Source organism: Juglans regia, unplaced genomic scaffold (assembly GCF_001411555.2).
Source record: "Juglans regia cultivar Chandler unplaced genomic scaffold, Walnut 2.0 Scaffold_25922, whole genome shotgun sequence".
Classification (NCBI taxonomy): Eukaryota; Viridiplantae; Streptophyta; class Magnoliopsida; order Fagales; family Juglandaceae; genus Juglans; species Juglans regia.
In genome coordinates this window covers 82,577-105,777 of record NW_023357374.1, presented here as the reverse complement: position 1 = coordinate 105,777, position 23,201 = coordinate 82,577, and the positions used below count along the sequence as shown (strand labels likewise).

The window sequence follows — 23,201 nt, the reverse complement described above, 5'->3', positions numbered from 1 at the left end:
TTTTGTCGCAAACAAAATTTCACAGTTCATGCATAATCCAAAAATGTCCCTTCAGCTACAAACCTTCTCTGATGTAGATTGGGTTGGTTGCCCTGATGATCACCATTCTACCGATGGTTTTTGTATTTTTCTTGGTCCAAATTTAGTATTCTAGAGTTCTTGAAAGCAACGAACTATTGCTCGATTAAGCACTGAGGCCGAGTATAAGGCCCTAGCAAATGTCACTGGTGAATTACTCTGGGTTCAATCTCTCTTAAAAGAACTCTGTATTTTCCTTCCCAAACCCCCAACCCTTTGGTGTGACAACCTCGGTGCCACTTATCTTTCCGTCAATCCTGTACTTCACTCACGAACTAAACATATGGAAATTGACTTCCACTTTGTACGTGATAGAGTCGCTGCAAAAACACTTCAAGTTGCCTTTCTCCCCTCCAATGACCAGTTAGCTGATATTTTTACCAAACCAATTGTCTCATCTCGCTTTCATTTACAGCGAACAAGTCTCATAGTGGTTGACACATCGTTAGACTTGCGGGAGCGTATTGAGCTATCTACTGCTGCCTCCCAGAATTCCAGCACATCAACTGCCTCTAAAAGAGCAACCACGTCAACTGCCTCTAAAAGAGCAACCACATCAACTGCCCATTGGACACATCTCAAGAAGAATCTTCTAGAATCACCTAGAATAGGTTGGGGCTTACCCTCTGGGTATGGTTATTGTACTGCTATTGTACTACATTGTACTATGGCCGGCACTTTGTAACTGACTCTGCCAATTCATTTTGTAATTTGTAATGCACAACAAGTACTCGAGTATATTCCTAGGAGAAGTTTGTTAGCATGTACTCTATAAATATTCAAGTCTATACACAAAGAATGCAATGAAGAAAATACCAAAAGTTTTCCATCTCCTCGTGTTTTCATTTCTCTACAAAAATAATCAGAAATATATTCACTCTGTTTCCTTTTTTTTCTCTTTTAACCTTTTGTAAGAATTTTTATATTTTTATGGGTTAATTATAAAATCAGTACTTAGTTTTCACTTTTCTCAATTTGTAGACTCCGATAACGGGAGCGTACTATTGCATACTATTGCTATATTGTATACTATTCCACGTCACAAATCGAGAGCTGACACATGGCATTATTGGATACTAATGCTATATTGTGGTCTTCGTGTGAATTTTCTTGTGGAGGCATTGAATTACAAAAATGTGAAAACTCATACATTAATTTTGCGAAACTAAAATCTCGAATAGCACAAAGGTAAGAACTCCATAATTAACACTATTTTTCTTTGTGATGTCAATTCCTAATTTTCTGAGTTTACCAATGATAGGATGGCGTGAGAGATGTAGAGAGCATTACAAAGCTGTCTGTAGAGCAAAACTGAATCGCAATATTCGGGTTAGAGTTAGAACACATGACTGCGTAGAGAGTTATATAAAAATAATTTCACAAATTAATATGTTTAGATATAATTTGTCAGATTGTATTATTATAAAATAAATCTAATAAATCACGTAAAATCATATTAATTTATAGTATTACTCTTATGTAGTCCCACTCCTCATTTTATGATCATGGTACTTGAGCTCTCCTTTCAATTTGCAATCAATCCACGCAAGTTGGTGGTAGAGCACAACAAGATAACGCACGTGATGTGTGTAAGAGAGAGAGAGAGAAAAAAAAGGAAACAATAAGTACCATAACATTTATTGATTAAAAATTTATGTACCAAATTCCAGAATACTTCCCACCAATACATGAATAGAGCATCTCCGGGCTCACCTTCAAATTCTAACTAATGTTTTATATTGAAACCTTATATTGAAACCCGAAACTAGTTTTTCTCTCCGTTCTTGCAAAACCCGTTGCCGCTTCCAAGAATTCAATCCGTTCACTGGGGGTAGGGGGGTCGGAGCTTTGGCTCCACCCACCTCCCTCCCTTGCTAGCCTCGGTTTCTGCCTGGGCTTTTTTTTTTCCTTTTGTCTAGTTAGCTTTTACCCGTTAGCACCAAAACTAGTCGATCCGTTGCTTTTCGGCGAGCATATGATGACACACACCCCGCCATCAGCCTCCCTAGGCGCCAATATTCAAGACGGTAGAAGAAATATGTCCATACGAGCAGCGCGTAAGCCTCACGCGCAACTTATGCCATGCGCGAGTTTCACTCGCCGCCATGCCTGGAGAAGTTTCTTGCCGCCACGCGCGGCAACGACGGGATCAACGACATTGAGTCTTCGGAACCCAACCTTCCACTCCTCGGTACACACGCCTCCACAGACAGTGGTAACCCCTCGCCGGCCATTCGTCTTAGTTTCTGATTGCTTTCCTATGTTCTCGCTTTCCCTAACCAAGAATCGAGTGAAAGTGGATGAAATTCATTCCAACCAATCCAGACCAACATGTTGCAGCACACAACTTTTTACTGCGGCTTCTACCTGCAGCTTTATAGTTTGTTCAGCAGACTATTTTAAACCCGTCACCAAGTAGTCTCCGCTTGTGGGAATTGGGTGGGAGCCATTTATTTGGCTCCTAAACCAGCCTTTTATTTTTCTTTTTTGTGTTGTAATATGTTGGTTTTGAAAAGGCTGTATGAGACTCCCACCCAAAACTTGTATCTTGTAACTGTTAGTTTATCTATAAATGTCTTATTTGTTGAGAAAAAAAAAATAAAGAAAAAAGAATAGAGGCATCTCCTATTAAAGCACTAATTATTAGCATACTTTCTAATTACTAGATTCATTTTACTGACAGTCGCAAGAATTATAACTATTATGTCACACGAAAAGACTATTAAACATCAACCAACATTTGACTCGTCAGTCCATGGAAAATGCATTTCCATTTCCCATCAGAGCCAATCAAAATGGCAATAATGTGTTAATCGGATCCCCTAATTAACATATCTACTGTATCCTTAATAAGATATGGAGGCGGTGTACCCTAATAGTTACATTCGGGAGATCAATAATGGGATAGACATTGGTGTCTCCTCACCCATGACTGGCTGGAACAGATCCAACTCCCCATAACGTTCCAAGACCCGCATCCGGCAATCTTCAGCAGCCATCAATCCGGTTGAGAAAGCACCATGCACGGACCCTGGGAAGTTTGAGCTAGTAGCCTCCCCTGCAAAGAATAGGTTATCCACCGGGATCCTTAACCTCTCAAACAGATCATGGGATTTGCCTACTGTATCATAGCTATAGGAGCCAAGTGAGTCAATGTCTGAGCCCCACCGAGAAACAAGATACTGAATCTGCATAATTCAAACAAATAATTATAAAAAAAACAATTTGGGAAATATGAAACCTTGACACTGCCTCTGTCAAAGCTTCAAAAAGGAATGAATAAAATGCGTAAAGTGGAAGTCTTACTGGGGCACAAGCATTTGGAAGGATCCTCTTGAGTTGCATGAAAGCAAAATTAGTAGCAGCTTCATCAGACATTTTCTCAATGTCTTTGGCTAGCCGCCCTGAGGGCATGTAAACCAGGACAGAGTGACCAGTAGCCTTGTGAAGATTTAGGAAGTAGCTGCACGCGTAAGACGTCTCTGCAACTACACCCAAGAACTCCACATTTGGCCAGAACACCTTTTCAAAGTGCAAAACTATTTTATTTTCAATCCCTACACCAAGGTCAGCAATGGCTGTTTCCTTCCACTCAGGGAGCTTTGGCTCAAACTTTATGCTTTTTGTTTTCAGCACCCCAAGTGGTATAGCAACAATGGCGGCATCTGCAACAAATGTTTTCCCATTTTCTACCGTTACCTTTACTCCATTATAACGTCTTACAATCTTTGTAACCCTGGCATAAGGATTGATAGCTACAATTGATGAGTAGGTAACATAACAAATGGATAGAGCAGAAGAGAAGCATTGCAAATACTTGATCCAAACCTGTGGCCCAAATGGATGTTGAGACCTTTGGCAAGAGTGTTTATAACTGGAATGTAGCCCCTTACCATAAGCCCATGACCACCAGGGAGTAGTTCTTCCTGTATATAAGAGGAAAAGAAATGCAGCAAGCATTAAATAATAAATTATTAGTGACAAGGCATAAACGAGCATAATTGCCCAACGAAAGCAACAAGAAGGGGAAGCACAAAACAATAGCATCACATGACAACACTCTTGTTTTAATAACGAGGAAGTCCCAGAGACAGTGGAAATGCAATATGTCTTTGTACGGCCTGTTTAAACCCTAATCCAGTGTAAAGTTAACCATGATCAATGAGATATCCCCCGACCCAAAAGGGCCAAAACACATTACATCAAGACTTAAATATTGGAGTGGATCATATGTGTATAGTACCAGCATTTGTGAAGCTAACCAGCAGCAAATAAGCACTCAAATTCAAATACCTTTGAAGTTTGAAAAGTAAAAAGTTTTACTATATTGCCTAACTATATTGGAAAGGTCGCTTTTCAAGCAAATTGCATCCATGGTTACACTATTTGTCAAGCTTCAGCCTATACCAAATGCATAAATTTTACATCAAAATAATTATATAAGGTGATGCTATTAGGATCTCATGTAAACTTTTGGATGAAGGATCAGGAGACGAATAAAAGGAACTAGAAGCCTCGTACTGCTTAAAGCAAGCCATTCAGAAATTTTACACTTTTAACACTTGGTTAATTCATTCTATGATATGTAGGAAGCTGCAAGCGTGTCTACCTAACTCGTTTGTGTTCCCACATAAGAAATAATCACAATGCAAATTTAAATTCTACTACATGTCATTATACACTGCTAATTTCACCGAAGGAAGTCACTCGGTTTTAAATTTCTAATGCACAAAAACTTGCCTGATCCCAACATTTTAGTGAGATGGTATCAGCATCCGCAGCAAACCAGCCTTCCATTCTACATAAGTACCACTGAAGGACATCATGGGCAAGCCCCTCCAACCTGTATGCAAGGGCCAATTTAAGTAAAAATGTCTTTGCTGACAATTTATGTAGAAATGAACTTTTAATTGTAATATGCCATCATGTTGATGAAACCTCAATTCTGGGCTCCTTGCAAAAACAATCGAAAAGGCACGGGATATGGACATGTCTTCGCTAGATTCCTGTCTTATTTTATCTGTCTACACTAAAGAAAGAAAACCAAGTCAATGAACATCGGTAGTGAGACATAATACCACTTGAGGATTTAAGTATTAGAGTGCATTTTCAGCACCAACAACATTCCAGTTGGGACAATGTTATCTATCAAGAATAGAGAAAAACTAAGATCAAATCATTAAAAATGAAGTATCACTTGCCTCCTCCAAAATGCTCTCAAATGCTTCACCGACTTTAGTGACTAAATCCTGAGGTACTTGATTCCCATCCATATCAAAGAGCGCATAGCTGAAGAGAATACAAAAAATGTCAAATCGAAATAATTAACAGGAATGGAAACAGAGACATTGCCACGTTTTGTAATATCATTTATTTCTTTCAACTATAGGAAGATGAAGATTCAGTCCCTTCTCCAAATGGATCACTTATATAGATATATAGACCGCAAGGATAAAACTCAGGAATATAAGCGCATCAAAAGCGAAGTGATATGTACCTTTCCAAGTCATGATCATACAAAACAGAGTTATCACCACTGGTACGATATAATGGTAGCCCTAGTCTCCCAATCAATGGTGCCAAGGGATTCTCTTTGCCTACTCCATGCAACCTGAGGCATCACGATCAATATATTTTTTGTAATCAGTAAATCACGGTCCATATATTAGGTTCAACATTAATAAACAGGCCACACTCAAGTATCTAATAAGAAGATATTTCAAAGCAGTATACCATGATGCACCCAAGTCAATTGGAAAACCAAAGGAGTAATCTGTACAAACACGACCACCAATCCTTTCCCGTGATTCCAACAGGACAACCTGAACAAACCAGAAAAGGGGAAATAGAATTTCTTTAGTCACAGAATGTATAGTAACGTCATGGATGCATCCATCCCAGTGGAAACAAACATACATCCTGTCACATCGAAGTACAATGCTACTTTGGCCCCGTTTAGATAGTGAGATAGGATGAGATGAGATGAGATGAAAGTTGAATTTAAATAAAATATTATTTTTAAATATTATTATTATTTTAGGATTTAAAAAAGTTGAATTGTTTATTATATTTTGTGTGGAGATTTAAGAAAGTTGTAATAATGAAATGAGATGATATAAAACGGTTTCTATATCCAAATGGGATATTTCTCTTTACAAACAAACCCGTCACGCCCCACCTAGAGCACTAGTTATAGGTAGCTCATTTCTTTTTTTTTTCGTTTCTTTTTTTTTTTTTTTTGAAAGAAGGTGGCACATTTTATGATAATGTGGACTGAGCTTCACGTTTCACTGAATTTAGCTAGTCTTGGACAAGGAAATCCTAAATTTCCAGCGCCAATATAGATATAATCTTCGGATCAGCCACTGTTTGGCAGCAGCCAGAGCACACCTTACATGTCTTTTTTTTCCCCCCCTCTATCTCTTCTCCCTACGAAGCACGTCTCCCGTCTCCCTTTCTCCCTATTCACCCCCCGATTCTCATCTGCCCAGCACCCCTGTCGCTGATGTTTGGGCTGTTTTGGAGGCGGCTTGGTTCATGGCTAGAGGGATCTGAAAGGGGTGGTCATGAGGAGGCTCGTGGTGTCTCATGGTGGCTCAGGAGGAGCACGGTTGTGCTGGGGTGGCTGAGGCCGTGGGTGAGGAATACTACAAGGGAGAGGGAGAGAGAAAGAGGCCTGACTATGTGGTGGCTAAGGGAGGCTACGGTGGAGCTGGTGGTGCCATTGACTGTCGAGGGGGTGGTACGGTGGTCCAGTGGTGTAGATCTAGCCGTGAGGTGGAGAACCCGTGAGGGAGAGGGAGAGGGCGTATGAGGGAGAGAGGAAGGTCGACGTGGGCTGGGAAAGGAGGTTATGACCGAGGGGTAGAGGTCTGGCGTGCTCATGGGCTGCAACGCGGGGCCGTAGATGGCTGATCTGAGCCGCGACGTGGGGAAACTGTGTAGAGAGAGAAGGCGTGTGTGCGAGGGAAGAGGGAAGAGGGAGGAGCTACGGGCCTTGGGCTAAGGGAGGAGGAAGGGCTCGGGTTATGGCCGTAGGTGGCGGATCTAGGCTTCAAAGGCAAGGACCCACGTGAGAAAGAGAGAAATGGGAAGGAGAGGGAGAGGGGCTACGACGAGTGGGAGGGGGACGCAAGATGGAGACTAGGATGGGTTTAAAAAAAGAAAAGGAAATCCACATCAGTTGTAGGGTGTGTTTGATCAATAGTAGCTGATGAATAGAAAGACTCGCCAATATATCAATTCCTCCCTGGCATATAATACCCAATTATGCATTCCTAAGAGTCTAAGACTGAAACGATTAGATAGATGTTGAGAATTTTTTTAAAAAAATCTGGAAATGTAGTTCTTATTGGGTTGGTGAAAGTCTTAGGAATTTTTATAGAATTTATTGAATAAAAGTTTATTAAGATATGGCCTGTATGAGAGTTTGTGAAAATGGAGTATATGGATTTGAAAAGTTGGTTCAATTTAAATTTTTAACAGTTGTTACGTTTTTGTAAAAATTGAGAGATTTTTATTTTGGAGATATAAATATTTTTGAATTGAAGATGACCTCGTTTATTTTTACAGATGAGATGAGTTGAGATTAAAGTTAAAAGTTAAATAAAATATTATAATAATATATTTTTTTAATATTATTTTTATTTTGAAATTTGAAAAAATTGAATAATTTATTTTATTTTCTGTGAAAATTTGATAAAGTTGTAACGATTAGATGAGATAAGTTGAGAGGAGTTGTGAAAATAAACGAGGCCGAAGACATTTTGTGAGAAAATTCTAAAACTTTTTCAGTTTCCAAACAAGCACTAACTCATGTTTTCACAACTTCCTACAACTCATCTCATTTAATCATTATAATTTTTTTAAATTCTCACATAAAATAAAATAAATAATTCAATTTTTTTAAATTTTAAAATAAAAATAATAAAAAAAATTATTTTAACAATATTTTAATTAATTTTTAATTTTAATTTTAACTCATCTCATTTCATCTATAAAAATAAACGAAACAACGACAGCATTTTGGGTTAGGGTTTAATATCCCGACCCCCTCCCTCCCTTCATCTCGATTCGATTTCTGTCCTCTCTCACGCACCGTGCTGCACCGCCCTCCCCTCCCTTCATCTCGATTCTCTCTCTCTCCTCTCTCACGCACCGTGCTGCACCGCTCTCCCCTCCATCTCGAGTCTCTTTCTCTCTCTTCTCTTCATCTCGATCTCGAATAAATTGGAGCGAGCCATACCCAAGTAAATAAATAAAGACTTTTTCAACAAGTGTGATTTAAAAAAGCAAACAAAAACCGGCTGCTTCTTGAACGGTAGTTAGGAAAGAGAATATCATGTATAAAAGTTTCACGGGCAACACGAAGCATTACAAGGAAATTGGAATTCAATTCACATCATTCTTTGCACACCTGAAATGAGGCATCATGAAGAGCACGAGCAGCTGCAATTCCAGCCATACCCCCGCCAATGACAATGACAGATGGCTTTCTCTCGGCATCTGAATAGGAAAGACCTGCACAAAAAATGAACGAACTCTGATTAACGAATAGCAATTGAAGATATTCCAAAGCTTCCTAGTCACATCGGCATACTTAAATCCTTCTCTTTTCAAAAATACAAACAGCCCGTAATTAAATTTCTGTGAAAAGATAACTTTTTTTTTTTCAAAATATAAGAAGATCATTATTTCAGAAGCTTCGACAACAAATTAGATCATACTCTAAAGCATAGCACTATAATTATAGTTGTAGTTTAATACATATACCAGTGAGGAAAAACTACAAAAAATTGCAAAAGCAAACCTCTGCGCAGTTGGGGATTACTCGTGGTGCGTACAGACTCCATTTCGCTGAGACAATCGCCGATCGACAATAAGAAAATTACTTGAGAAGTTATTACGACTACTGCTAATGAAGAATGAAGTATCCAGAAGCTTTTCGTGAATTGAAACACGTAAGGAGGCAGTTGAGGCGAGTAATGGAGAACAAAAATCAAAGACACGCTATGAAATGGCTGGAATTCGAATAATTCAACACAAAACCCTGCTTCCAAAAGCAGCTCAGACAGCTCTCTCTCACTCTGTACCTTTTTTATGTGGTAACTTCAATCAGGTTTCGAAATCTTATCCACGATTATGAGCTGAAGAGAGAAGAAAATGCGCGTTTGGCATGCGAGAAAAAGAAAAAATATCTAGGATTTGATTCGTGAACGTAAATGAAATGCAGAACAGAGAGAGAGAGAGAGAGAGAGAGAGGGGTGCGTTAATGGCTTTGTGCCTGTCGATTCCAAGCTTCTGGCTTTGGTTTTATAGGGACAAGACGAGGCTGATCAGGAAAACCGAAAACTGTACACGCTTAAGGTAGGATTAAACTTGTTACTCACAGCATTTGGTAGGCACGTGTTAAAGGTCAAGAAAAGTTGCCTTAGATGTATATATCTTTTGTTCCAGAATTGCCCTTTCCGTCAGATCCAACCACCAGTTGAAATGGAAACCGCTACACGTACGGCACATTTGACATGTCACATCCCCTAATGTCCAAATGGTACTGCCTTTTTCACAATCTTTTTCTAATGAATTTTATTATATCATCTTCACGTATTATACATTATTTTTTTATATTTTTTAATTTTTTTTAATTTTATTCTTTTTAAATTAATTAAATTCTTTTACTCATTATCTATAAATTATATATTTAATAAAAAATATATATATAATGTACAATATATAAAAATAATGAATAAATTTTTTTCTTACGTTACCCTCTTATTTTCTTTGGTTGCAAACCAATTTCCATATCAGGAATAAAGTCACAATCATAATAATCCAAGGAGGTGGGATTACTTATTTTCAAAAAGGAATTTGTTTGAGTTTCATGTATCTTTATTTGGAGTTGATACCCCTAACCGGTTTGTTTTTAAGCCTTTTCCGATAATCGAATTGAAATTGATTGAGCATTGATATCTCTTTTATATACAATGAAAGAATATTGAAGCAACGACAAACTCTGCAGCCACAATGCTTGGTAATGTGCATGGCAAGGCTCACACCCACACTGTTGTACCAGACAGTCCAGACCACAACCAAAAGCAAACAAAAGACTCATGCACAACGGCTACAAAAGAGCTTCTGCCAAAAGCATCTTCAAGAGAAGCAATGAAAGAGCTACAAGTATCCTAGGTCTAGAATATCATTTTTCAATTCTTGTGTAAATCTACATCGTTGATGTAATCTGATTCTTTGGATAGTTCTCTGATATAAATAGCGTATGGATGTAATGAACAGTGTGGGGATGAATACAATATATGAAGGAACTTTTCCTTTTTCTGATTGTGTCATTTCCTTAATCACCTTGAGTGCTTTATTACTTGACTCTTACATGTCTGTTTATGGTATCTAGAGCCCTCTAGGACTCACGTCCCCTACCCATGGCCAACTCAGGACATTCTTCTTCTTCTTCTTCTTCCTCCTCTCATTCTTCTTCCCCACCACCTTCCCACAACCTCACCACCATTAACTCCTCTACCCATTTCATCACCATCAAGTTAACGTTAGAGAACTACCTATTGTGGAAAGCACAGATGGAACCGTTCTTGAAGGGACATCGTCTCTTCGGCTATGTGGACGGATCCATCTCTGCTCCTCCCTCCACCATTGCCGATTCTCCCAACCCCGCACACACCAACTAGGTCTTACAAGACCAGTTGATCATCTCGGCCATAAATGCCTCTTTGTCCGAAAATATTCTTGCCCAGGTTTTAACGTGCACCACTTCCTTTGATGTTTGGTCTACCCTTCAAACAATATTTTTGGCTCAATCCTCCGCTCATATAATGCAAACCCAATACTAACTTGCTACCTTGAAAAAGGGATCTGATTCCATCTCCACTTACTTTCCCAAAGCAACCTCCCTAGCCTCTACTCTTGCCGCTACTGGCCAAACACTCTCCCACTTAGAGCTCATTATTTACCTCTTAGCCAGCCTTGGAACTGATTTTGATTCCATTGTTACTTCCCTAACCACATGGTCTGGACCCCTTACTCCTCCTCAGGTCTTCAGTTATCTCTTAAACCATGAAAGTCGACTTGCTCATCAAACTAATGCTCTGCTTTCAGGTACCTCTCTTGCAGCAAACTCCACCTCTCGACAGGCTCCTCTCAATACATTTTCAAACCGAGGTAGGGGAAATCAATTCAGGGGTCAACATGGATGTGGTGGGCAACGTGGGGCCTTCAACCAGCCGTCTAATCGTCCCTTTGACCGAATGATATGTCAAATATGCAACAAACCTGGTCACTTGGAAGTATCATGTTACCAACGTTTGAATCTGGCACATCAAACCCCTGCACCTGCCTCATTTGCTACCCATTATACCTCTCTGCATCAGGAAGCTCCTAACTCCAATTTGTGGTTCCCAGATACAACGACGACGAACCACTTTACCAATGATTTTGCCAATCTCAATCTTGACGCTGCATCATACCAAGGCCCTGACCAAGTTAGCATCGAGGATGGTTCTACTCTTCCCATACACAATATTGGTTCAGCTCACTTCCCCTCTTCTTTTGGAAATTTTATCCTTAAAAATCTTCTTCATGTGCCCTTTATTACGCGTAATCTAATTTCTATACGTCAGTTTTGTCTTGATAACTCTGTGTTTTTTGAATTTCACTCCAACTTTTTTTTTTGTGAAGGATTTGCGCACCCGGGCAACACTCTTTCAGGGCAACGTTAGGAATGGGTTGTATGAACTCCCTACTGGTGTTTCAGTGACTAAGGTGTTTCCACAACCTTCCCTCTCTCCTCAAGCAATGATCGGTGAATGAACCTCTACTCAAACATGGCACTCTCGTCTTGGCCATCCCAACCCACAGATCACTACCTTCACCATAAAAAAATTCAACCTTCCCCTCACCTCTCACAACCGGATGTCCTCCTGTCACTCTTGCCCTCAAGCCAAATCACATACTTTACCTCATCCACCTACTCCATCCCTTTCTACTAAGCCTTTTAGTCTTTTATTTTTAGATGTTTGGGGACCGGCGCCTGTGTCGTCGTCTCATGGTTGTCGCTTTTATCTATCTATTGTTGATATTATTCGAAATACATTTGGCTTTTTCCTCTCTTAGCAAAATCGGATGTATCATCTATGTTTCTTGCATTTTAAAAATATGTCACCATGTTCTTTTCCTCCAATATTGCCTCGGTTCAAACCGATGGGGGTGGCGAATTTCGGCCCTTACATAAAATTTTTCAAAATCATGGAATTCAACCCCGTGTGACGTGTCCCTACTCTCATGCCTAAAATGGCACGGTTGAGAGGCGACACTGCCACATTGTCGAAACCAGCCTTGCACTTTTGGCCCATTCTTTTGCTCCACAAAAAAATTGGGCCGAAGCTTTCTCAACCGCAGTCTTTCTTATAAATCGAAGGCCTACACCAACTCTCCAAAACAAATCTCCCTTTCAATTAATTTTTAATCAACCACCCGACTATACCTTTTTACGCACATTTGGATGCCTTTGTTGGCCCAACTTAAGGCCATTCAACCATCAACCATCACAAAATGGACTTGAGATCCAAACCATGTGTTTTTTTGGGTTATAGTCCCGATCACAAAGGGTATTTTTGTCTTCACATACCTACGGGTAGGCTTTATATTTCACGAGATGTCCAGGTTTATGAAGACACCTTCCCATTTGCCCCTCAAAACTCACAGTCCACTCTCCCTTCTCACGGCAATACTTTCCCAGCTCCCTTACCAGGCCTCACTCTAAACCCAGGCCTCCCAAGATGCCCACAACTTCACACCCGTCCAGGTCCCAACCCATTCTACACCCAAGCCCAAAAATACACCCTTTTCCTCACAGATCAACCCAACCCGTCGCAACATCTTCCTCTCCAAATAGGGCTTCATCTTCCTCTTCCCTGCAGTTATCTACTTCGCATATATCAAACCTCCCTTCCCGCAGCTATCCCTCTAATACTCGGCAATCATCCCAGACCAACCCAACTGCCGCATCACAGATCAACCCAGTTGCATCATCTTCTCCCTCTATTATTCGGCCTCCATCCCCTTCGTCTGCCACATCCCTTCCCGCAGCACCTCCTATCCACCCCATGGTTACGAGGTCCCGCACCAACATCCATAAACCCCTCCGTCGTCTTGATGGCACTATCCCCTGGCCTGCGTGGAACACTTCCCTTCACCTCACCACTTCCGCTCCCTCCGTGGTTCCGGAGGAACCTTCCTCCTTCACTGAGGCCACTAAGTTTCCCAAGTGGCGCGCTGCTATGGCCACCAAGTTTAATGCCCTGCTTCTCAACCACACCTGGGATCTCATGACTCCAACCTCAACACTCTCGGTTGCAAATGGGTCCTAAAGACCAAACGTCTTGCCGATGGAACTCTTGAATGGCGAAAAGCTCGCTTAGTTGCTAAAGGATTCCATCAGCAAGCGGGGGTCGACTTCACAGAGACCTACAATCCTGTAGTCAAACCAGTGACCATTCGAACCATCCTATCCATTTATGTTACCTTGTCTTGGCCCCTACACCAGTTGGATATTCAGAATGCGTTCCTGCACGGTGACTTGGAGGAAGCTGTCTACATGCAACAGCCGCCGAGGTTTGCAAATCCTAATCATCCCACACTCCCACACACATTTGCAAGCTACGTAAGTCCCTCTATGGTCTCAAACATGCCCCTCGAGCTTGGTTTTCAAAACTAAGCAACAAACTTTTGTCTCTTGATTTTTTTGCCTCTAAGTCGGATTCCTCGTTGTTTATATATTGCCATGGCTCTAATCTAATTTATGTTCTTGTTTATGTTGATGACATTATTGTCACTGGCTCTAGCAATAAGTTATGTTCTGAATTTATCTCTGCCATGCACAATTTGTTTCCAGTCAAAGATCTAGGTTGCTTGCATTATTTTCTAGGCATTGAGGTTATCAGAAACCCCAGTGGTCTGTTCATATCTCAGCATAAATATATCTCAGATCTTCTCAAAAAAACCAACATGCATAACTCAAAGGCTGTCTCGACTCCTATGTCTACATCTGAAAAACTCACTGCCCTTGATGGGTCTTCATTTGAAGACCCACAACTCTACCGTAGCACAGTAGGAAGTCTTCAGTATTTATCTTTTACCCGCCCTGACATTTCATTTGTTGTTAACAAAGTCTGTCAGTTCATGCATTGTCCTAAGCTTCCTCACTGGCAAGCCGTTAAACGCATACTTCGTTACTTACGTCACACTCCTCACCATGGCCTTCATCTTTCACCTTCGTCTTCCTTTAATTTATCAGCATTTTCTAATGCTGACTGGGCCGGTTGCCCAGATGATCGTCGATCCACTAGTGGATTCTGTGTGTATCTTTGTTCGCACCTTGTATCCTAGGGGTCCAAAAAGCAACCCACTGTTGCTCGATCCTCGACTGAAGCTGAGTATAAGGCAGTAGCAAATACGACATGTGAAGTACTATGGTTACAATCTCTCTTGGGTGAACTTGGAATTTCCTTGTCCACTCCTCCAGTTTTATGGTGCGATAATCTAGGTGCCACTTACCTCTCTGTAAATCCTGTTTTGCACTCTCACATCAAACACATGGCCTTAGATCATCACTTTGTGCATGAATGAGTGGCTGTCAAAACCCTTAAAGTTTCATTTATTTCCACTAAAGATCAAATTGCAGATATTTTTACCAAGCCTCTCTCAAGTGCTCGGTTTCAACTGCTTCGATCAAGCCTCACCATCTCTTCGGTGCCGCTTGACTCGCAGGGGGCTATTGAAGCAACAACAAACTCTGCAGCCACAATGCTTGGTAATGCGCATGGCAAGGCTGACATCCACACTGCTGTACCAGATAGTACAGACCACAACCAAAAGCAAACAAAAGACTCATGCACAACGGCTACAAAAGAGCCTCTACCAAAAGCATCTTCAAGAGAACCGATGAAAGAGCTACAAGTGTCCTAGGTCTAGAATATCATTTTTCAATTCTTGTGTAGATCTGCACCGTTGATGTAATCTGATTCTTTGGATAGTTCTTTGATATAAATAGCGTATGGATGTAATGAACAGTATGGGGGTGAATACAATATACGAAGAAACTTTTCCTTTTCTGATTGTGTCATTTCCTCAAGCACCTTGAGTGCCTTATTACTTGACTTTTACGTGTCTGTTTAAAGAATAATGTTATTTAGTAATTTGAAACTTATTGCTCAAATGGTCTTTTTGATGTAGCAATACTCTCTTATATACTTCGGAGCGGTCACTACAATACACCATTATCCACTTCTATTTCCTATTGCAGTACTGATCTTGATTGTGATTTGCAATGGATGCTTACGTGTTTTTATGGACATCCTGATAAAGATAGAAGGTTTGAAGGCTATAATGTACTACACTGTCTACACAGATGACAACCTCATATGTGGCTTTGCTTGGGTGATTTCAATGAGATATTGTTTCAAAGTTAGAAATTTTGGGGGAAGGGGGGCTAGAAGAAGTAAAAAGCATATGGCTTCTTTTAGAGATGTCTTACAGGTATGTAATTTTTGTGATTTGGGAGCTTTCAAAGATCAATACACTTGGTCTAATAATAGATAGGACAGTACTTTCACTAAAAAACGGCTTGATAGGGCAGGTGCCAATCCTACATAGAGTGAAAAATTTGGTGATGATAATGTTCAAATACTGCCCTCTTCTACATCAGTTCATTATCCAATCATGCTTATCGGTCAACAATTCCCTATGTAGTCTTCAGTTTCTCATAGGTTATGTCGATTTGAAGCAAACTGGTCTACTTATGAGGATTGTGAATATGTTATTCAAGACGTTAGGACACAACCTGGATCCCTTTCTGGGGCTTTTCCAATCTCACACAGAAACTAGGCAGTTTAATGCAAAGGTTGAAAAGATGGAGCAAGCAAGCACAAAGATCCTATTTCAGACCAAACCTTGAAAGGGAAACTAGATAGTTTGGTGAATCTTTAGCAAAACTTGACAACTACGACTGTTGAGCAAACAAGACAACTTAAAAAGGAAATTACTTGGCTATAGAGTGTAGATAGGAATACCAAATTCTTTCATTTATGTGCTAGCCAAAACAAGGGAAGAAACACAATTTTGCAGGTTAAGGATGCTCAAGGGATCAAGTTTTCAAATACTGTTGGGATAGGGAGAGCCTTTACACAATACTATTTTCACTTGTTTACAACCTCTAAACCATCCAACATTGATTCCTCCTTACAAGCTTTGACATCAAAGGTTTCTTCTGACATGAATGTTGCTCTACTTAAACCTTTTACTATGGATAAGGTTGAGACGATAGTTTTTCAAATGGGCCCTTATAAGTCACCTGGTCCCCATGGCAATGGTGTGACGCCCCCAGATTCTCCATGGGATTTGGCGGAGCCTAATGCGTCTGGACATGCAACAAACGGTTACCTATCCTTGTTCATGACAAATAAATATGCAATGCACCTAGCATTCATCTAAACAATATGCAATATTGATAGCGGATAATTATTTTCTTTGAGCAATACTATGTACTAGATAAGACATATTCCAAAACATCAAAATATATTTTATAAACTAAAGATCTATACGTTCAAGTTATAGTGTATGTCCCAAAGATTTGTAACCATAAAAGTACTAGAGAAAGAGCTCCCTAAGTACATGCAAAGACTAAGATAACTATTAGGCTAATCCTTCAAGTAGCTCGGACAACTCGGCCAAGGAAGCCAAAATCCTATCGATAAACAGAGCATCGCAATGATATGCTCCGCATCGTGTCGTTGCTGCCTAATTGACCTCCTCCAGTCGATCCTCTGTAGCGTCTTCTGATCCTGGCACATGATCTTCCATTCCGAGGGGAATTGTAGTTTGGATTACCAGGTAAGATTTGATTACAAATCTCAACAAGTTAACAAATAAATTAAACTGGCAGTTTAAAGATGCATGCATGACAATAAAAGTATGAATGCAAAATGTGTGAACATGAGTAAGCTTGATGTGACTTGACAAATAACATGACATGTGTTGACATGACTTGAATTAACATGAGATGAATTGAATTGTTAAAGAAACATGACATAAAGCTGAATGTGAAGTAACATGAACTGAAACTGAACGTGAAGGTGAAACTGAACGTGAAGGTGAACATAAGCTGATTGTGAAACTGAACATGAAACTGAACATGAACTGAACATGAAATTGAACAATCACAATGATAACGCCAGAAATATTTTAAATGAGATACCCTAACAATCAGAATGATTACGCCAGAAATATTTTAAATGAGATACCCTAACAATCAGAATGATTAGGCTAGGCGTACCTAATAACATTCTAACAATCAAAATAATTATGTCATGAGGATTTGAGTAGAGGTATTCAAACAATAAGGATAATTCCTCCAAAAGTACTTTGCGTGAATTATCAATAGAGATACTTGAGACATGACGTGACGTGAAACGAAATCACATATGATATGACATGACATAACGAGATATGTACGTGAGATGAATGACACAGCATAACGTGAAACAAATGAACATTTTGTGGCAAGACATGAAATGTAACAGATAAACATTTCGTGACAAAATAAAATATGTAACAGATATACATGTTGTGACATGACATAGTATGATATATATAAGAACATAAGAACACGAACAATTGTTCTCTTATCAACACACATACACAATTATTCTTAGAGTAAGTTAAAAACTAGCTTATAGTGAACATAGTGTGGCGAATTAAAGCACGAATAAACGGAAAACTATAAGGAGATATTTCTAAATGTTAGAAACACCTCATTAACAAGTTATAAACATAAAAATACTGACTTGGAGTAAAATTATCATTTTACACCTCTATATGCAAAATGATCATTTTATCCTTAATTAAAAGATTTCACATCCTAGTTTTAAAATTTATCAAAATTTACATTCTACATGTAAATTTTGTCTTAACTCCAAATATCTAATTAGAAAAATATAAAACATAACACAAGTAGGTCAAACAAGCATAGGCCGAAACACGTATAGGCCCAGACTCTTGATTTTTGTTGCAATTCTTTCAAACTTTATCTTTGATGCTAAGACCGAAAGAAACTTGGGAAAGACCAACAGCTTAATAGGGAAACCCTCCCTTCCCCCCCCCCCCTCTTGGAGCAAGACCAAGCTTGCAACTATGAAGTATCTTATAATTTGGATAAATACTTGGGATTTCCTTCCTTAATGGGTTGATCTAGGGTGGTTGCTTTTCAAGGTATTATGGATAGGGTTAGCAAAAAGCTTAACAACTGGAAGAACAAATTTCTTTCACAAGCTGGGAAAGAAATTTTCATTAAAGTTGCTCTTCAATCTATCCCTACCTATAGTATGAGTGTGTTTTTGGTTCCAAATTCTTTTTGTAAAATGTTCAACTCCTTGTTTACTAACTTTTGGTGAGGTCATTTTGATAATCATTCCAGACTTCATTAGAAAAGCTGGTACTTTTTAAGTTCTGGGAAACAATATGGGGGTCTCAGTTTTAGAGATCTAAAATATTTTAATTTAGCCCTTTTGGCTAAACAAGTATGGAGTATACTGAAATCTCCTCACTCTCTTCCAAGTAGGATCTTTTAAGCTAAATATTTTCCTACTACCAATATCTTGCATGCTGAGTTGGGGAATAAATCTTCTTATATTTGGAGGAGTATAAACCAAGCCATTCCTCTATTACATGAAGGTATTCTATGGAGAGTTGGAGATGGGACACAGATCCAAATTCGGAAAGATAGATGATTACCTCGTGATGTTTCTTGTAAAATTCAATCTACAATTTCAGTTTTGCCTGAGAATGCAATGGTTGCTAATCTGATTGATACTAAAAAAGGGTTGTGGAATCTGGATCTACTACATTCTATCTTTAATGACACAGATGTTGAAGCAATTCTGAAGATTCCTATAAGCTTACAAGGTTGTGCCAACAGATTATTGTGGAGGGATACTTCCAATGGATGTTTTTCAGTAAAAATGCCTACCATTTGCAAAAGCAGCTACTGACTTTGTCTATTGGGGAATCTTCTATGAAAGGGTAGTGTGAGGTGTTTTAGAAAAGAATTTGATCATTGCAAGTTACCAATGTTGTTGAGGTTTTTCTATAGCATGCTTGTATTGATGCTCTACCAACAAAAATGAATTTATATAAAAAGCATGTCATCACAAATTCTGTGTGCCCAATATATTCCTTGGACTTGTCCTTTAGCATGTGATGTTTGGCTTCTTGGTTCTAGGGCTCTTCAGAAAGTTGCAATCACAGCAACTGACTTTGGTCTCATTGTTGAGCAAATGAACATGAGGCTAGAACAGAAAGATTTGGAGTTGGTTGCTATCATTGCTCGATAACTTTGGCATAGGAGAAACTCCTTGATCCATGTGGGCAGTTTTACACCTCCTTCAACTCTCTTTGGTAATGCTATACAGGCCAATGAGGATTATCTGTAAGCCATGCTAACCTCAATTGTGGTTAGACCATTAGTACATCTTGCAACATTAGATTGAGAAGCACCCCTTCCTACTTGGATTAAGGTTAATTGGGATGTTGTTATCCAAGCTAGTTGCAACAAAATTGGTATAGGGGTGATCATTCGAGATTGTGATGGTGTTTTCATTGCTAGTTTGATGCAACCATTACTTTTTTGTGTTGAACTATTAATTGCAACAAAATGGCTATTGCTATTTTTTGTCTTGATCTTGGGCTGCATTCATTATTTTTTTAGGGTGATTCACTTTAGGGTGTACATGCTGCATTATCAAATAATCAAGATGATTACAGAATTGGTTGTATCCTCTCATATTTTCATAATTTACTGGTTGGTTCTGACTGGAGAATTCAACATGCTAATGGCGTAGCAGATAAGCTTCCTAGAGAAGCTGTGCTTCTTGAGTCTGAAGTTATAGATGTGGATCATGCTGCTCCTTGTATTTCTTCTCTTATTATGGCTGAGGAACTCTGTACTTAATATATAAATGTCACTTTAGTTTTTTTTTTTTAAATACTCTGCGGGCTTGCATGCAAAACCTTCTTTTGATGGTCACTTTGTTGGTCCTTCAATGAACATAGGTACGAATCAATGTTTTGTCTTCATTGTCTTTTTTTTTTTTTTTTTTTTTTTTTTTTTTTTTTTTTTTTTTGTGTTTTTGCTTTTAATTGTATGCCTTGTACCAATTGTAATGGAATATTTCGTTGGGGTTCCAGAAAATTTGGGCACCATGAATGAGCAACTAAAAAAGACTGTATGCTATGGAACCCTGATTGCAGTTTGTTACTAATCTAAACTTTATTTTCTCACCATACCCAAATTTCTAGACGTTTGACATTTGTGTGTGTGAAGAACTTGTTTCACACCACCAACCACACGGATGATCTCCAACGAATAAAGGGGCGGTACTGGCTTTCCTATGGAGTCTCCGATGCTTAAGTTAGTATAGCAATATGAGAGTAAGTATATAAAGTAGCAAATAAATCAAGTTAAGAATTTGTTACCTCCTGTAGGCTATTTATAGATGTTATTTCGTTGGTGTGATAGAGTCTAATTTGCCTTGTGAATCATTTTCCTTTTAGGAGTCTAAGTCCATCTCTTATTAAGAGTCTGAGTCCCTTCTTGACTTTATTTCTTAGCTAAAATTATGGGGGCTCAAATATCCCTTCTAGCTATCCTGCTAATTTTCTTTGTGCTGGCACATGAGAAATTAAATACTTTGCATTCTTTGTACCTACCTTTTACCCCGCTGGCTCGTGGGCATCTGCTTACTTTTGTTTTCCCCTACGCCACCGAGGATCCATGCTAGTTAGTGCGTGTGGGTGACTTCACTTCCTTTTGGTTAGCTACCAGTTGGTTTCACCGTGAACGAGGCTCGACCTTTAGTGGCTCGGCCTTTTGGTTATCTTGGGAATCTTCAAGTCAACCGTGATGGAGGTAACCTGCAGAAAAAGTAATTCTGATAGCTGTGAAGCCTTAGAAGCCTTAGAAGGCCTTGAGAATCTTCAAGTCAATAATCCTAATTTGTTGTCTGGTCCCTGGTTTGTTGTTCGGTCCTTGGTTTTCTGTTTGTTTCATGCTAAACGGTGAGGGGCTCAGCTTGGAGAGATAGGCGGAAGATGTACTCGACCACATTTGGTGTGAGCACGGAGCTCAATTTTGAGTTTGTTTGTTTGTGTGAATGTTTGCCAGATTGTTTATTGTTGGCGAAGAGTCACTGTTTTTGCCTATTGGTTTTTTGTGTGTATTTTTGTGATAGCTTTTGTTTTTGTTCGTAGTTGTGGATTTTCTGCCCCTTGGTGTAAATTTTTGTTGTGTTCTTGTTTTGTTGTTGGTGTTCGCTGGTAGTATCTTGGGCTTAAGTGATCAAGGAGCCTATCGACTCCTTGAATCCACATTAGGCGGTGGTTGAGCTCGTCAACTCCATGAATCCACATTAGGCGGTTGTTAAGCCCGTCGACTCGTTCCTGAAAGAAACCAGCACGAGGCAGTTGTGGAGCTCGGTGGCTCATTCCAGAAGGTAACTTTGGAGAGGGTCGAGTGGTCTTCTAACCTCCAGGCCCATTCGATGGGGATCTCTGGAGAGGGTCGTGTGATCTTCTGACCTCCACGCCCATTCTATGGAGATCTCTGGAGAGGGTCGTGTGGTCTTTGTGACCTCCACACTAATTTGTTTGGAGAGGACTATGTGGTCTTTGCGACGTCCACACCAGTTCGTTTGGAGAGAGTCGTGTGGTCTTTGCGACCTCCACACTAGTTCGTTTGGGGAAGGTCGTGTGGTCTTTGTGACCTCCATGCTAGTTCGTTTGGAGAGGGTCGTGTGTTCTTTGTGACCTCTACGCCAGTTCGTTTGGAGAGGGTCGTGTGGTCTTTGTGACCTCCACACCAATTCGTTTGGAAACGGTCATGTGGTCTTCTAACCTCTATGCCCATTCAATGGCGATCTCTAGAGAGGGTCGTGTGGTGTTCTGACCTCCATGCCCGTTCGATGGTAATCTCTGGAGAGGGTCATGTGATCTTCTAACCTCCACGCCCATTCTATGGAGATCTCTAGAGAGGGTAGGGTGGTCTTTGTGACCTCCACACTAGTTTGTTTGGAGAGGACTATGTGGTCTTTGCGACCTCCACACTAGTTAGTTTGGAGAGAGTCGTGTGGTCTTTGCGACCTCCACGCTAGTTCGTTTGGGAAGGGTCGTGTGGTCTTTGTGACCTCCATGCCAGTTCGTTTGGAGAGGGCCGTGTGTTCATTGTGACCTCTACGCCAATTCTTTTGGAGAGGGTCGTGTGGTCTTTGTGACCTCCACACCAATTCGTTTGGAAACGGTCATGTGGTCTTCTAACCTCTACGCCCATTCAATGGCGAACTCTGGAGAGGGTCGTGTGGTATACTGACCTCTATGCTTGTTCGATGGCGATATTTGGAGAGGGTTGTGTGGTCTTCTGACCTCCACGCCTGTTCGTTTGGTTGCACCACGTCCTAAGAAGTTCTCACAAAAAATAAAATAGGTAAGTGTAATACAAATTACAAATTTGAGATTTGTGAACCTGAGCCACCCCTCTAAAGCATGGTGATGGTTGGTGATACATGGGTGATGCCTGCAGGTAGCTATGCCTTGGCACGGGCAGTGACAAAACCACATATGCTTTCCATGGAGACATTGTTCTTGTTGCTCACCAAGGGGTGTTGGTCTTGTTGCCCGCCAAGTGGTGCGGGTCTTGTTGCCCGACGAGAGGCGCGGGTCTTCTTCTGGTTGCTGAGTGGGTCGTGGGGTTCTTTGACCTCCACGCCCTTCTTAATTGCTAAATGGGTTGTGGAATCCTTTGACCCCCTTTTTGCTTGTTAAGTAGGTCATGGGGTTTTTTGACCTCGAAACTCTTCTTGATTGCACCGCGTCCTGAGAGATTTCCACTACACCAAATAGGTAAGCGTAATATAATTTACAAGTTTGGAATTTGCTAACCTAAGCCATCCCGCTAATGTGTGGTGAAGGCTAGTGATACATAGGTGATGCTCGCAGGTGGCCATGCCTTGGCACAAGCAATGGCAGAACCACATATGCTTTCCACGGAGACCTTG

General features: G+C 40.1%; 1 protein-coding gene across 2 annotated transcripts; it reads right to left on the bottom strand.

The window, feature by feature from the left end:
* Positions 1-2,721: 2,721 nt before the first annotated feature.
* On the bottom strand, positions 2,722-9,405 carry LOC108986807 (polyamine oxidase 2-like). 2 transcript variants are annotated; one of them, XM_018959569.2, is made up of 11 exons: positions 9,171-9,405; positions 8,888-8,934; positions 8,495-8,598; positions 5,812-5,900; positions 5,576-5,689; positions 5,280-5,367; positions 5,017-5,102; positions 4,819-4,921; positions 3,907-4,004; positions 3,385-3,814; positions 2,751-3,266 (listed from the first exon to the last, which is right to left on the bottom strand). In XM_018959569.2, exons 2-11 carry the CDS (start codon positions 8,928-8,930, stop codon positions 2,958-2,960), a joined length of 1,464 nt encoding a protein of 487 aa, XP_018815114.1. In that variant the 5' UTR covers positions 8,931-8,934; positions 9,171-9,405; the 3' UTR covers positions 2,751-2,957. The 2 variants fall into 2 exon arrangements, with proteins under 2 accessions (XP_018815113.1, XP_018815114.1); XM_018959568.2 differs by having other exon boundaries at positions 2,722-3,266; positions 8,888-9,405.
* Positions 9,406-23,201: the final 13,796 nt, after the last annotated feature.